This window comes from Lissotriton vulgaris, chromosome 9 (assembly GCF_964263255.1).
Source record: "Lissotriton vulgaris chromosome 9, aLisVul1.2, whole genome shotgun sequence".
Classification (NCBI taxonomy): domain Eukaryota; kingdom Metazoa; phylum Chordata; class Amphibia; order Caudata; family Salamandridae; genus Lissotriton; species Lissotriton vulgaris.
Genome location: NC_141697.1, coordinates 908966073 through 908979389, shown reverse-complemented (window position 1 = coordinate 908979389; position 13317 = coordinate 908966073). Strand labels below are relative to the sequence as shown.

Here is a 13317-nt window from a genome sequence, read left to right as displayed (position 1 = left end):
AACATTGCACACGATTGTAGAGACTGCACGCATTCCCCATAATTCTGCGCAAGCAGCAGAGTTAATTGCACTTACAAGAGCGTGTGTGTTGGCAAAAGGAAAGCGAGTGAATGTGTATACTGATAGCCAATACGCCTTTGGCGTGGCTCACAGTTTCGGACGATTGTGGCGTGAACGTGGGTTCCTGACATCGCATGGTGCAAAGATACAGCACGGTCAGTTAGTCAACGAGCTCCTCGAGTCACTGACTTTGCCACTACAAGTTGCGATTGTATAATGCAGTGCACACAGAAAGATTCAAGATGATGTTGGTCGTGGGAATGCATTTGCAGATGAAGTTGCGAAAGAGACTGCAAGGAACACAATGAGTCGAATGTATGTTGTAGGTCCTGCAGATGGATTGCTGATGTGGGTATGTGTGAAGACACTATAGAAAGTGTGAAGTCCATACAGTCCGAGGCGACTGAGAAAGAGGTGAATGAATGGAGAGAAAGCAAGGGTAGATTGGATACGAATGGTTGTTGAGTCGAATTGTCAGGCAATCAAAGATGGCTGTTACCCGATGCATATGTACTTGCAGTGGTAACGATGGCTCATGGGATGGCTCACATCAGTATGAAAGGAATCTGTAAGTTGTTAGCCCCAGTATGGCAGAATAATGGCATCCCAAAATGTGCAGAGAACTTGGTTAAGAACTGTATGGTGTGTTTGAAATACAATCCCGGTAGGGGAACTCCAACTCCAGCTGGTCATTTTGCACCTCCAATGTACCCGTTCGAGGTTTTGCAGCTCGATTTCATCCACATGGAGAGGTGCAACAATCTGAAATACGTGCTTGTTGTTGTTTGCGCCTTCTCCAGGTGGGTGGAAGCGTATCCCCTTAAGGACAACACTGCCTTGTCAACTGCCAAAGCCCTGGTCAAAGAATTCTTTCCTAGGTATGGTATGCCTAGAATTGTCTGGAGTGATAATGGAAGTGAATTCGTGGGACGAGTGATGAAGAAAGTGTGTGAGTGTCTAGGCATACACCAGAAGTTCCACGCTGCAAATCAACCCCAATCAGCTGGTTTAGTAGAATGCTACAACGGCACCCTAAAACTCAAACTAGCCAAGATCCAAGCCAGCACAGGTCTTAAATGGCCTGACGCCCTGCCTTTAGCACTCTTATCTACAAGAATGACTGTCCATTCTAGACTGGGACTTAGCCCCCACGAAATCGTGTTCGGGCGCCCAGCAAACATATGGGGAGTGCCAAGGCCCAAGAAACTCAGTGAGATAGAGCACCCTGTCTTGCTTGACTATTTGCACGTATTGACAACTAAATTGCGTGTTTTACACCAACAGGTCCACAGCTCCTCTCCACCGGCGTCTGACGATCCAGGCTACGCCATCGAACCTGGTTCCTGGGTCCTAGTCCGGAACTTTGGGCGAACCAAGAACGAGGAGCCTCGCTGGACCGGACCCTTCCAAGTCCTACTAACTACCCGCTCTGCAGTACATGTCCACGGGAAAAAACATTGGGTGCACGGCGCCCACTGTAAACGGGTCCCGCTGCCCATTCCATATGACCGGTGGGTCCAGGATGGCGTCGCCGACTCGGAGTCAGAGCCCGTACCACGCTTTGCACCCTTCAGTGATGCAAGACTGAAAGGAACTGGTACAGAAAAGGAGAGTGATCACATTCTGCAAGGATCTGTGCCACCGTCAATGCAATTGGACACTACTGAGCCTGAACTACTGTTTGCAGATCACACAGCACCTGGCCGAAACCGCCATAACTTGAGGCCAAGACCTATGACTATGGACAAATAAAAACATTTTTTCCTTTTTATACAGCTCTCTCGCCCCGGGAACTTGCTCATTTTTGATTTTCGAGCCGCCATCCGGTTCTGCTGCTAGGGTCGCGGTTGACAGTCTGGGGAGTGCAGCTGGAGACGTTTAGGTCAACGGTTCTGGTTGGTCCAAGGGAATTACCCTGGGCTGAACAGAAAGCACTCCTTGGCAGAATCAATCTCCCATCGCGGGCAGCAACTAGAGGATGGAGTTTCCGAGGGTAGAGAGACCTGCTAGATCTACGAACTTTGAAAAGAGACTATGCGCTATAATGGCAAGAAAGCAATTCTTAGTCATATGCATTTTAATGTTGTGTAGCATAACAATGTTTTTTATTGGCTATGCTCTGTTCATCTTTCGAGTTACCCTTGTACATAACACTCAGCCCACACCTCCGCCTACTGTCTCCCCGCATTCTTTTCACCCCCTACCTGAACACGAGTCTGCCAGAAGATTAGAATTTGTAAATAATTCATTCGTCCAACTCCTACACCAGCACCAATCTGTAATGAACACTACGAACTGTTGGATATGTGGACTCATGCCACACACCACAGATAAGGGTATCCCGTATTTTGCCCTGCCATTTAGTTATTTTGGTTCTCTGTGGGCTTTCCAGACCATGTTCCTGTTTTCCCTTGAACCATATGTTCCAGGGAAAAATTCAAACAACAAGGCACTAGTGGCAGGAATCAGAAATATGAGTAGAGATATCGACACAGTTAGAACGACTCCCAAAGATGAATTGACGCCTTACAGCAGATGGAATATAACTCAATCTGGAATTTCCTTGGCTGAGAGTCTGAAAGCAAAGAAATCCTCCCCAGTCTGGATAGTACCCCACCGAGGTCACCTATGTCTGCAGGGAAATGGCAACAACCCTAGAGCCCATTTAGGGAAAAGTGTCTGTACTGAGACTTATGTTTTCTCCTCTCAGACATCCCCTTCATTCTTAGCGGCTAAGGGTACCTACTTCGTCTGCCATGACAAAGCATATACATGGTTCCCCCCTGACTTCTCGGGCACGTGTTTTATCTCGTTTCTGCTGCCACCCACCTACACGGCCGAGGCAGATTACCATCGGACAAGGACAGTTAGGGGTGTCGTGAGTCAAGACGACACTGCGGGTCAAGAGTTTGGAGACTTCGCAAAGGGTTTTCTGCCGTTTTGGGGGCCTATGTTGAACAGCAGGAACCTCCGCCAATTGACGAGGGTAGTTGAATCGGCCGTGATTGAAACGGCTGGTGCCCTTAGCAACTTGACTGCAGAGCTCCAGTCAGACCGACTTATGACTCTTCAAAATAGGGTTGCCCTAGATGTCATACTTGCAGACCGCGGTGGTGTATGTAGAGTGATCCAATCCAGTTGCTGCATTTTCATCCCTGATAATGCTCCGACAGTGTACCAGGCTATCTCCAAACTGCACAAAATCTCTGATTCCATTCATGTGGAAAAAGGGGACTGGTCCTTGCTAGGGTGGTTCTGGGAACTGATCTCTACCTGGGGATGGAAAACACTGATATTCGTTGGAATGATCTTAGCCATTCTGTTCCTGTTCTGCCTGTTTGTACAGTGCGTTCCTGCAATATGTGGCCTCTGTGCTACATCATGTGTTAGGAAGCCTGTGTCAAGGGACGAATTGAGTAACAGGATGATGCTACAGCAGCATCTCCATGACTTCATGAATACAGATTTGGACTCAGATTAGCATGAGTTATTGCCTAATATGAGGGCAAAAGGAGGGTCTGTGGTTCTGAAATTCTGGACCCTGCTCTATTACGGTTCAGAGGCCCAACGCTCGTGTCACAAAATATCATCGTACCATGACGAATTTGGTGTCTACAGACCGGTAATGATTAGGACATTATCCCTATGCATTTGCGTCGTGATTGAGTGATGCTATCATCTTTAAATCGTGGTTTCCGTCCCGAACCCTCAGACTCCATTTTGTGAACGGCATCCATCTTGTGGCTTGCCCTCATATAGTCAATTGATTAAGGCCGAGTTTGATCTGAAAGGACACGTCCACCTTAGCTGACTTCCCCATGACCTGGCCGAACTGACTCCACTGCCTCCAGCTGAACCTGTTCAGGCAGTCCCTCGCCCAGTGGCCGAGTAAGATAGCATCAAGGCACGACATGCCATAAACCATTCACTACATACAAACCCTGTTATCCACACACATACACCTGTCCATGTCTCTTGTTTATGGCCAGTTTTACGATGAGGAGGAGCCCGAGTTTATTGGGGTTTCATCGATATCTGATGGTAGTTCTGGGCCGAGCTGGGTAATCTATCACTAACTATACACACGAAATTATAGGCTGACCGTCATGACTGTGCTTTTCCTTTTGTTTAACAAATATGTGTATGGTTGCATCATAAAACAAAGAATTCTTGCCTGAAGTGTAATATTTTGTATAAAAGGTGATGGCTGGTTCTGTAAAAACGAACAGTCTCCTGAGAATCTACGACCCGTGCTGTTGTACTTCTAGGACACTTGTTACTTGGTTGCAGCCAATAAAACTCGATCTCTGACTTCACCTAGAAGACTCTGTGTTTCTGTGGTCCGGAACAGGGAGAACTCAGAGGTCTTCGGGTGTTATCCCCTGGCACCACCGGGTTCCTAAAAACCCGGCACCTCAACAGGAAGAGCTAATTTAAACTGTAGCCATATGAAATGACCTTTTTAAAAAGGGCACAAATTCCTAGCTTTCCAGTTTAACTTTTTCTAGTTACAGTTGTCTTCTGAAGTAAAAAAATAAAAACACCTGGATAATGTTGTTGTGAACAAACAAAAATTTGTGTTAGAAGACAGCCTTTATCTTTGTGAAAGTGCAAGTGTTCCAGGACCCTGCCTATAGGTGGAGATGGTCAATGTTTTAGGACACCAACGAGGATTCCATTAAAAAAGAAGCATAGTCCAGAAGTGCAATACATATCAGGATTCAGGCTGTCCTATGAAAAAGTGGCACACATTTATGGCATTAAATTCACTTGCAGGTTTTCATTTTGAAAATTTTTGAAACGCGCGTTCTGGTGAAGATCTTAACTCTCACCTCTCAAATGAACAATTGTTACTTACCTGTAAACAGGTGGTTCTCCAGTATTGGTGTCTTTCATAGATTCACATGCTTGAATATTCCCCGTCGTCGGAGTGGGAGTCCCACAGTAAATAAAATAGGAATAAATACTAAATATATATATATATATATATTCAGGAGAAAAAACCTGAAATACATATTAGAAAAGGCATAAACTGCCTAACCAAAATTCTAGATAGGAATGCATGGGGAAGGAAAAAACCATATGCAGCCTATCCTTGTCATTATGTTGGTCCAAAATGCAGCCAATCAGGCGACAGCAGCCCTCTAGAACCTTCTCCCCAGAGCTCAGCACCTCAGATTTTCTTAGCACAAGAGAGACCAAAAGAGTCTATGAGGAGAAGAGAGCCTCTGAGGGGAGGAGGGAGGGTCGCATGTGAATCTATGAAAGACACCAATACTGGAGAACCACCTGTTTACAGGTAAGTAACAATTGTTCTTCTCCAGTATTGGGGTGTCTTTCATAGATTCACATGCTTGAATATAGAATAGATAGTCAGTACCAAAGAAAAAAGTTTCCATAAACACAAAGCATAATAAAGACTGAAAATGTATGTTTATAGAGTATATATATATATATATATATATATATATATATATATATATATATATATATATATATCAAACAGTCAATAGGCATATGGAAACTAATAGGAGGAGGGTAGAACAAAGGCTCACCTTATTGAAAAAGATTACGAAGCACAGCTTGACCTACTGCGGTATCCCCTTCATTCATGGCACCCAGACAGTAGTGTTTCGTGAACGTGTGCCTGCTGGACCACGTGGCTGCTCTGCAAATCTGATGCAGCGGGACACCGGCAAAAAGTGCAGTAGAGGACGCCATGGATCTGGTGGAATGGGCCCATACTGCAGACTGCAAAGGTTTGCCTGCTTTTTGATGGCAGAAGGCAATAGCCGAAGACACCCAGCGGGCTATTGTAGGTTTGGTGACTGGTCGTCCCTTGTGAAAACGGCCATAGGCGACGAAGAGTTGGTCAGATTTGCGGAACTGGGCCGTTCTGCTGATGTAGAACTTCAAGCACCGCTCAATGTCTAAGGAATGCAAGCGTTGTTCCGCGGGAGACTGCGGATTAGCAAAGAAAGACTTCAGAATAACGGGCTCATTGATGTGAAAATCTGAAGGTATTTTAGGAAGAAAGGTTGGGTTTGTGCGTAGCAGTACACAATCCGGCTGAAACTGAAGAAATGGTGGTTTGATCATGAATGCATGAATGTCACTCACTCGACGCGAAGACGTCAATGCAAGAAGAAGTGCAACCTTCCAGGTGATGTACTTGAGGTCAGCTCTATGTATTGGCTCAAATGGTGCATTCATTAACTGTGTTAAAACAATGTTGCGGTCTTCTTCGTCGAAATCGCCATCGAAACAGTCGTCGATGAAGACATCGTCGACGGGGACATCGTCGACAGCAGTGGAGCCGTCGACGTAACCTTCATTGACGTCGACGGAGCTTTCTGTTTTATCTTTGTCGACGGGAAAGCTGTCGACGGGGCAGTCGTCGACGGAGCAGTCGCCGACGGGACAACTGTCGACGGGACAGACGATAACGTAACACTCGTCGACGGGACACCCATCAACGGAACACTCGTCGAAGGCGTCGACAAAATCAACATCTTCAAACCTTTCGACGACGACGATCTGAATGTCGACGACGGAGGTTTCTTCGTCGACGACGACGAAATTGGGATGATTGACGATACAGTCTTAAAGCAGAGAATTACTCTCATCGACGACGAAGGGGCTGTCGACAATCCAGATGCAAGCGTCGTCGTTACGGTCGTCGTCGACTTTGAACCAGAGACAGCAAATCTCGTCGACCGAACTGTAGACGACACAGTCGTCGACAGAAAATCAGTTTTCTTCACAGAAAAACTGGAAGCAGATGCAGAAGGAGCCTGAGAGCCAGGTCTCGTGGGCCCAGAAGTGGTGAAGACACCGCAGGGGTCAAGGAGAGAGACATCCTCTTCTTTTTTTAAAAATGGAGAAGGCACCTCCTGCACACTACCACGCTTAGAAGCTGCTTTAGAATGGCCGGAAATTAGACTTTCAGCATCAGAAAGTACATTGTCTTTATCCTTTAGCCTCTGAAGCCAGATTAGTAAACGGCCATCTCTGTCTTTTAAAGTCTTTGTGGAGAATGTTCTACAGAATTTACAGCTCCCTACCTCATGGTCAGGGTAAAGACAGTAAATACACTTACTGTGTGGGTCCTCAGAAAAAAGTCTTAGCTTTCCACAGGATGAACAAGCTCTGAAAAGAGACTTCTTACTTGTAGACATGTTGAGAAACAGGAAAAAACCTGAAGAGATGAGAAAAAACTGAGCAGAGCTCAGGGAGACTCCCTTACACATGACGTGGGGTACAAAATCTGAGGTGCTGAGCTCTGAGGAGAAGGTTCTAGAGGGCTGCTGTCGCCTGATTGGCTGCAGTTTGGACCAACATAATGACAAGGATAGGCTGCATATGGTATTTTCCTTCCCCATGCATTCCTATGTAGAATTTTGGTTAGGCAGTTTATGCCTTCTCTAATATGTATTTCAGGTTTTTTCTCCCGATTATATATATATGTATATATATTTTATATATATATTTAGTATTTATTGTTACTTTATTTACCGTGGGACTCCCACTCCGACGACGGGGAATATTCAAGCATGTGAATCTATGAAAGACACCCCAATACTGGTGAACCTTCAATTCTCATCATCAACACTCACTCTAATCTAAGAAATAGCCCAAATCACTTCTCACCGGATTCAAAACGTGGCCTATGAAGATCTACTATGTCTCTGTCAGTAGATGGTCCTTTCAGGCCATATTCCATTTCTCTTCAAAATAGGAGTGACAGCCTCAATATTGACGACGCCAAGATTTCGAAAATCCAAAGCAGTGTTTGTGCAAGTGTCACCCTATTACCTTTAACTTATACCCTGAGAAATGCAATTTGCCTCAGCTCAGGCATTTCTCTACTGTAATACTTAAGTTTAATTATCAATGAGAGCCGGTCCGGGTCTTACCAAGTACAATGCTGGTGATGTATATCGGCTTGATGAAGAGGCTGAGGAGGGCACCCTGAACACCCAGGATATTCCATCGAGTCAGCTTGTCACTGCCAGACATGCAGCAGACCCGGGCAGCCAGCAGACTAGGACGGCAGTAGGAGACTGGTTTCAAAATTCCCTTGGCATGGACATGAAGAGCTTGATTGATGTCTCGCAGGTTTCCAGGGCTACTATACGTATAAGAGGTAAGAACAGCAAGCATGACAACACAGTCCAGATGAAAGACAAATTAATTTTGGTGTGGAGTGCGTGTATCTTTACACAGTACTATACAACACAAGAAAAGTATAGATTATAAATGGATATACCAAATAAGGTTGAACTTCAGATCAGCTGGGTGTGAGCACTCCCTATCTGAAGACTGACAACTGTGTCTTTCCCCTTGGGACTGTAGGAATTCGTTTTTTTTGTTTTTTTTTACAGAAGTCTTTACAGCACCAGAGTTACTCAGGCCCACAAGTCACAACTTAAGAAACAATCTAAAAAGAGGTGCTGATGTTTTTGGATGTGTTAACTATCCATAACATCATACATAGGTGGTCAACATGTTTTGGCCTTTAATGCTGCATCTCAAGAAAGGTTCTGGGCCTTCATCAGGACATTATTCAAATGCAACGGGTCGCTTATTGTTTGGTTGATCCTAGTTAGATCGTCTTTACACTCTTAAGTCGATAACTTCTCTTTTTTACCTTGCCCCTTTATATTCAACACACATTAAAGACATTCCTTGGAATACAGGGAGGTGATTTTAGATACCACCAGATGGATCACACCAGTACTTTTCCTCAAGAGGAGGCAGTAATCATCTAGGATAGTGAGAACCTAGGTACGAAACCCAATGATGACGCAGCCCAACGACATACCACAGTGGTGATTACATATGCCACCAATGGCAGAGATTTGTTGAGTGTTTCAAATAAACATGGAGTATAACCAGATCCTTACAGATCAGTAGAGCTCACTCTCCTTTGATTGAGGACATTATAGAACATGGAAGTAAGAGTGAATCCTACATAAAAAAACTTCTACCTCCCCCTTTTTTTGATTTGTACTCGATATAGAATTGAGCATCAGGGAAAATTTGTTAATAGGAATTTAGCAAACAAATATATACATTAGAGATTTCCAGAAAGAAAAAAAAAACCTTTCTTTGGTGATAGAAAGGGAAATGCTACTTATCCAGCATGCATCTGTTCTTGGTATATAGAGCTGTAGAGTTGTATGCTATGCATAGATCGCCATCTAGTGTAGGATGCGGATGCTTGCACTTTGTTTTTGTTCAAAGAAGGCTTTCCAGTCACGAGGTAGGAGAGTCCTCCTTTTGGTGATAGTGCGCATGAGCTTCAACTTCATCCTTAGATTGTTTTGCCGCAGAGGGTGATATTGGAGTTCGTAATAGTAAAGAGAGCTGTCCATGTATATTGTATCCAAGTAAGATGTTACTGCAACAGGTAAAGGTACCCGGGGAGGCGGGTGGGCGCATATGACTCTACAGCTCTATATGCCAAGAACAGATGCATACTGGGTAAGTAGCATTTTAAGTTCAAGGCATATGATCTGTAGATCATATGCTATGCATAGACTATGTAGCAGTTATCTCCCAAAGCGGTGGGTAGTTGTTGCAGTAGTCTGAAATAGTGTTTGCAAAACTGCCTGGCCCACACTAGCTTGCTAAGACATCTACACAATAGTGTTTTGTGAATGTGTGTGGTGTAGACTATGTTGCAGCTTTGCAGATGTCACGTATGGGTATATTTCCTAAGAATGCCACAGAAGCCCCCATTTTGGGTGTAGAGTGCGCTCTAGGAGAAATTGTTAATGTGCGTTTTGCTTTTGCATAGCATATTTGAATGCACTTCACTATCCACCTTGCCATACCTGATTTTGATATTGGATTGCCTTTATGTGGTGGAGCAAAAGCAACAAAAAGTTGCTTGGTCTTCCTGAAAGGTTCTGTCCTTTCAATGTAGTATAGTAATGCTCTTTTGACATCTATTGTGTGAAGAGCATATTCTGCCACAGAAACTGGCTGAGGGAAGAAGAACAGTAACTCAACAGATTGGTTGATATGAAAGGCAGAAATGACTTCACGTCAAAATTTGGGGTTAGTCCTCAGAACCACTTTGTTTTGGTGTATTTGTAAAAATGGTTATGTGTGGTTAGCGCCTTAAGCTTACCCACTCTTCTCAGAGATGTGATGGCTATGAGGAAGGCTACCTTCGAAGTGAGAAATTGTAGTTCACATTTGTGCAATGGCTCAAAGGGTGGACCAATTAGTCTTGTAAGAATGATGTTGGGATTCCACACTGGAGCAGGTGGAAGTGTGGGGGGAATGACTCTTAAGTCCTTCCATAAATGCTTCAATAGCAGGCACTATAAAGAGAGACACATTTTGTCTGGTTTGCAGATCTGCAGCTATTGCAGCAGGATGTAGGCGTATGGATGTGTACGCCAAGGTAGAGCGCTGTAGATGTAATAGATAACAAATGATGTTCTGTATTGAAGTGTCGAGTGGATTGATTTGATTGTGGTATGGCGCCTAGCCTCTTTGATGATATTCACGCAGTCTGGCAGAAGATTAAGATAGCCAAACTCTACGATTTCAGATGCCAGATCGCAAGGTTGAGATGGCTGGGATCTGGATGTCTTATCCCTCCATGGTTCTGAGTGGGAGCAACTAGTATTAGTGTCAGGGACTGTTGGCTGAGCTTCCGAACCACCAATGAAATGAGCGGGAGAGGTGGAAAAGCGTAAGCAAATATCCCTGGCCATTTCATCCATAGTGCCTTGCTTGTGGACAATGGGTGTGGATACCTGGATGCGAAGTTTGGGCATTTTGCGTTTAGATGGGTGGTGAACAGATCTATTTCTGGAAAGCCCAGCATTTGGAAGAATGGGGGGTGGGGGGGGGGGGGATTTCGAACCGGAGGGTCGAGTTCCCATTCGTGGATTTGTTTTCGTTGACGACTGAGCAGATCTACAATCTGGTTGTTCACTCCTGGAAGGTGTTCTGCAAGTAGATATATTTTGTGAGGTATTGCCCATCTCCAGATGCACTGGGCTAGCTGTGAGAGCTGGAGAGTGTGTCCCCCCTGTTTTAGAATGTGCTGCCGTCTTATTGTCTGTACTAATCAGGACAGCTTTGCCTACCAGATGAAGTTGAAATGCTTTCAATGCTAGAAAAATTGGCAGCAGTTCCAGATGGTTTGTGTGGAGTTGTTTCTGTTGCAGAGTCCACATGCCCTGAATGGTAAGTTTTTGTACAAGAACTCCCCAACCAGTGAGTGATGCGTCGGCTGTTAGCACCATCTGTCGAGGAATGGCCACCCCTTGGAAAGGTTTTGTATGTTTCACCATTGAAGAGAGCGATAGGTGCGGCCGTCTACCAACACTAGATCGGATAGCTGAAATTGAGCCTGGTTCCCCTGACATGCAAAGCATTCTTTTAGGGGACGGATATGAAGTCTTGCATAAGGAACGATTAAAATGCAAGACACCATCATTCCAAGCAATTGCATGAACACTTGAGCTGGTAACGAGTGTTGAGGCTGAAACTGAGAAATTAGAGTCTGCATGTTGCGGATTTTGAGTGGGTTGGGACATGCTTGAGCTCTTTGTGCATCTATTGTAGCTCCTAGATACATGTGTGCTGGACGGTTGGAGATGAGACTTGGTATGGTTTACGTTGAACCCAAGGTCATGAAGCAGTTGGACTGTTTTTTGAGTGTGGTGTAGGCAGAATTTCTGTGATCTGGCTTTTATTAGCCAGTTGTCTAAGTAAGGGAAGACGTGAATGTGCTGTCTTCTTAGATGAGCCGCTACTACTGCCAGGCATTTTGTAAAAACCCTGGGTGTGATAGTTACTCCAAATGGGAAAACTTTGAAGTGATAATATTATTGGCTGTCCATCATAAATCTGAGGAATTTCCGGTGAGCAGGGTGAATGGAAATATGGAAATAGGCGTACTTTAGGTCTAAAGTTGACAATACATTGCCTTGTTGAAGGAGTGGGAGCACCTGTTGGAGTGTGACCATATGAAAGTGGTTGGACTGAATGTACAGATTTAGTTCACTGAGGTCTAGTATAGGCCTGAGAGAGCCATCCTTTTTGGGAATTAAAAAGTACAGGGAGTATACCCGGTCCCCTGGTATTGTAATGGGACTGGCCATATAGCGTCTTTGTCCAAGAGAGAAAGAACCTCTTGCCTTAGAAGGGTAAGATGCTCTGGTGACATTGCATGTGATCTTGGAAGAATATTTGAGGGAGTCTGTAAGCAGTAACCATATTGGATAATTTGTAGTACCCACATATCTGAGGTGATTGAATTCCAGGCAGGTAGGAATCGAGAGAGAAGCCCCCCACCAGGTGTAGAAAAGATCCGGGGTAGCGGAAGGAAGTCACTGTTTGTTTGCAGAGGAAGAGCGTGTGGAGTTGCCCCTACCTCTTCCCTTACGGTTGTTTCCTCTAAAACCTCTGGCTTGAAGCCTGATTTTTTCAACCAAGCATGCCTACATAAGAGAATACGATTCAGAAAAGGGGGTGGTGATGAACAGAGTGTCTGAATTAAGCAGACCACTCTTACCCAGTCCAAAGATCAGGGCTTGATCCATCACCGTTATTTATCTCACTGCACCATCCCAGCTCAGAACCTGGCTATATGCAAATCAGTCTGTCCCTGGCCCAGTGCATCATGGGAACAGGGCAGACTAAACTACCAAGCCAATTCTTCACCAGAAAGGAGACAAGCTACCGGGGACCGGTTTCTGGCATTTCAGCCTTCTTCGGCCCGGCTTGCTTGAATCCTGATGGTGCAGTGAGAAAGGGACTCATGTCTGAGTATACCCTGCCACACCTATAGTGGCCAAAAACGATTCAGAAAAGGGGGTGGTGATGAACAGAGTGTCTGAATTAAGCAGACCACTCTTACCCAGTCCAAAGATCAGGGCTTGATCCATCACCGTTATTTATCTCACTGCACCATCCCAGCTCAGAACCTGGCTATATGCAAATCAGTCTGTCCCTGGCCCAGTGCATCATGGGAACAGGGCAGACTAAACTACCAAGCCAATTCTTCACCAGAAAGGAGACAAGCTACCGGGGACCGGTTTCTGGCATTTCAGCCTTCTTCGGCCCGGCTTGCTTGAATCCTGATGGTGCAGTGAGAAAGGGACTCATGTCTGAGTATACCCTGCCACACATATAGTGGCCAAAAACGATTCAGAAAAGGGGGTGGTGATGAACAGAGTGTCTGAATTAAGCAGACCACTCTTACCCAGTCCAAAGATCAGGGCTTGA

General features: G+C 45.0%; 1 protein-coding gene across 1 annotated transcript in view; it reads right to left on the bottom strand.

Annotated features, from left to right (window-relative positions):
- Positions 1-13317, bottom strand: part of LOC147692491 (adenosine deaminase domain-containing protein 2-like) — a 539931-nt gene that overhangs the window by 191219 nt on the left and 335395 nt on the right. The window contains exon 8 of the mRNA XM_086936797.1: positions 7977-8191. Within this exon, the coding sequence (XP_086792923.1) occupies positions 7977-8191 (215 nt within the window). The remainder of the gene's footprint in view (positions 1-7976; positions 8192-13317) is intronic.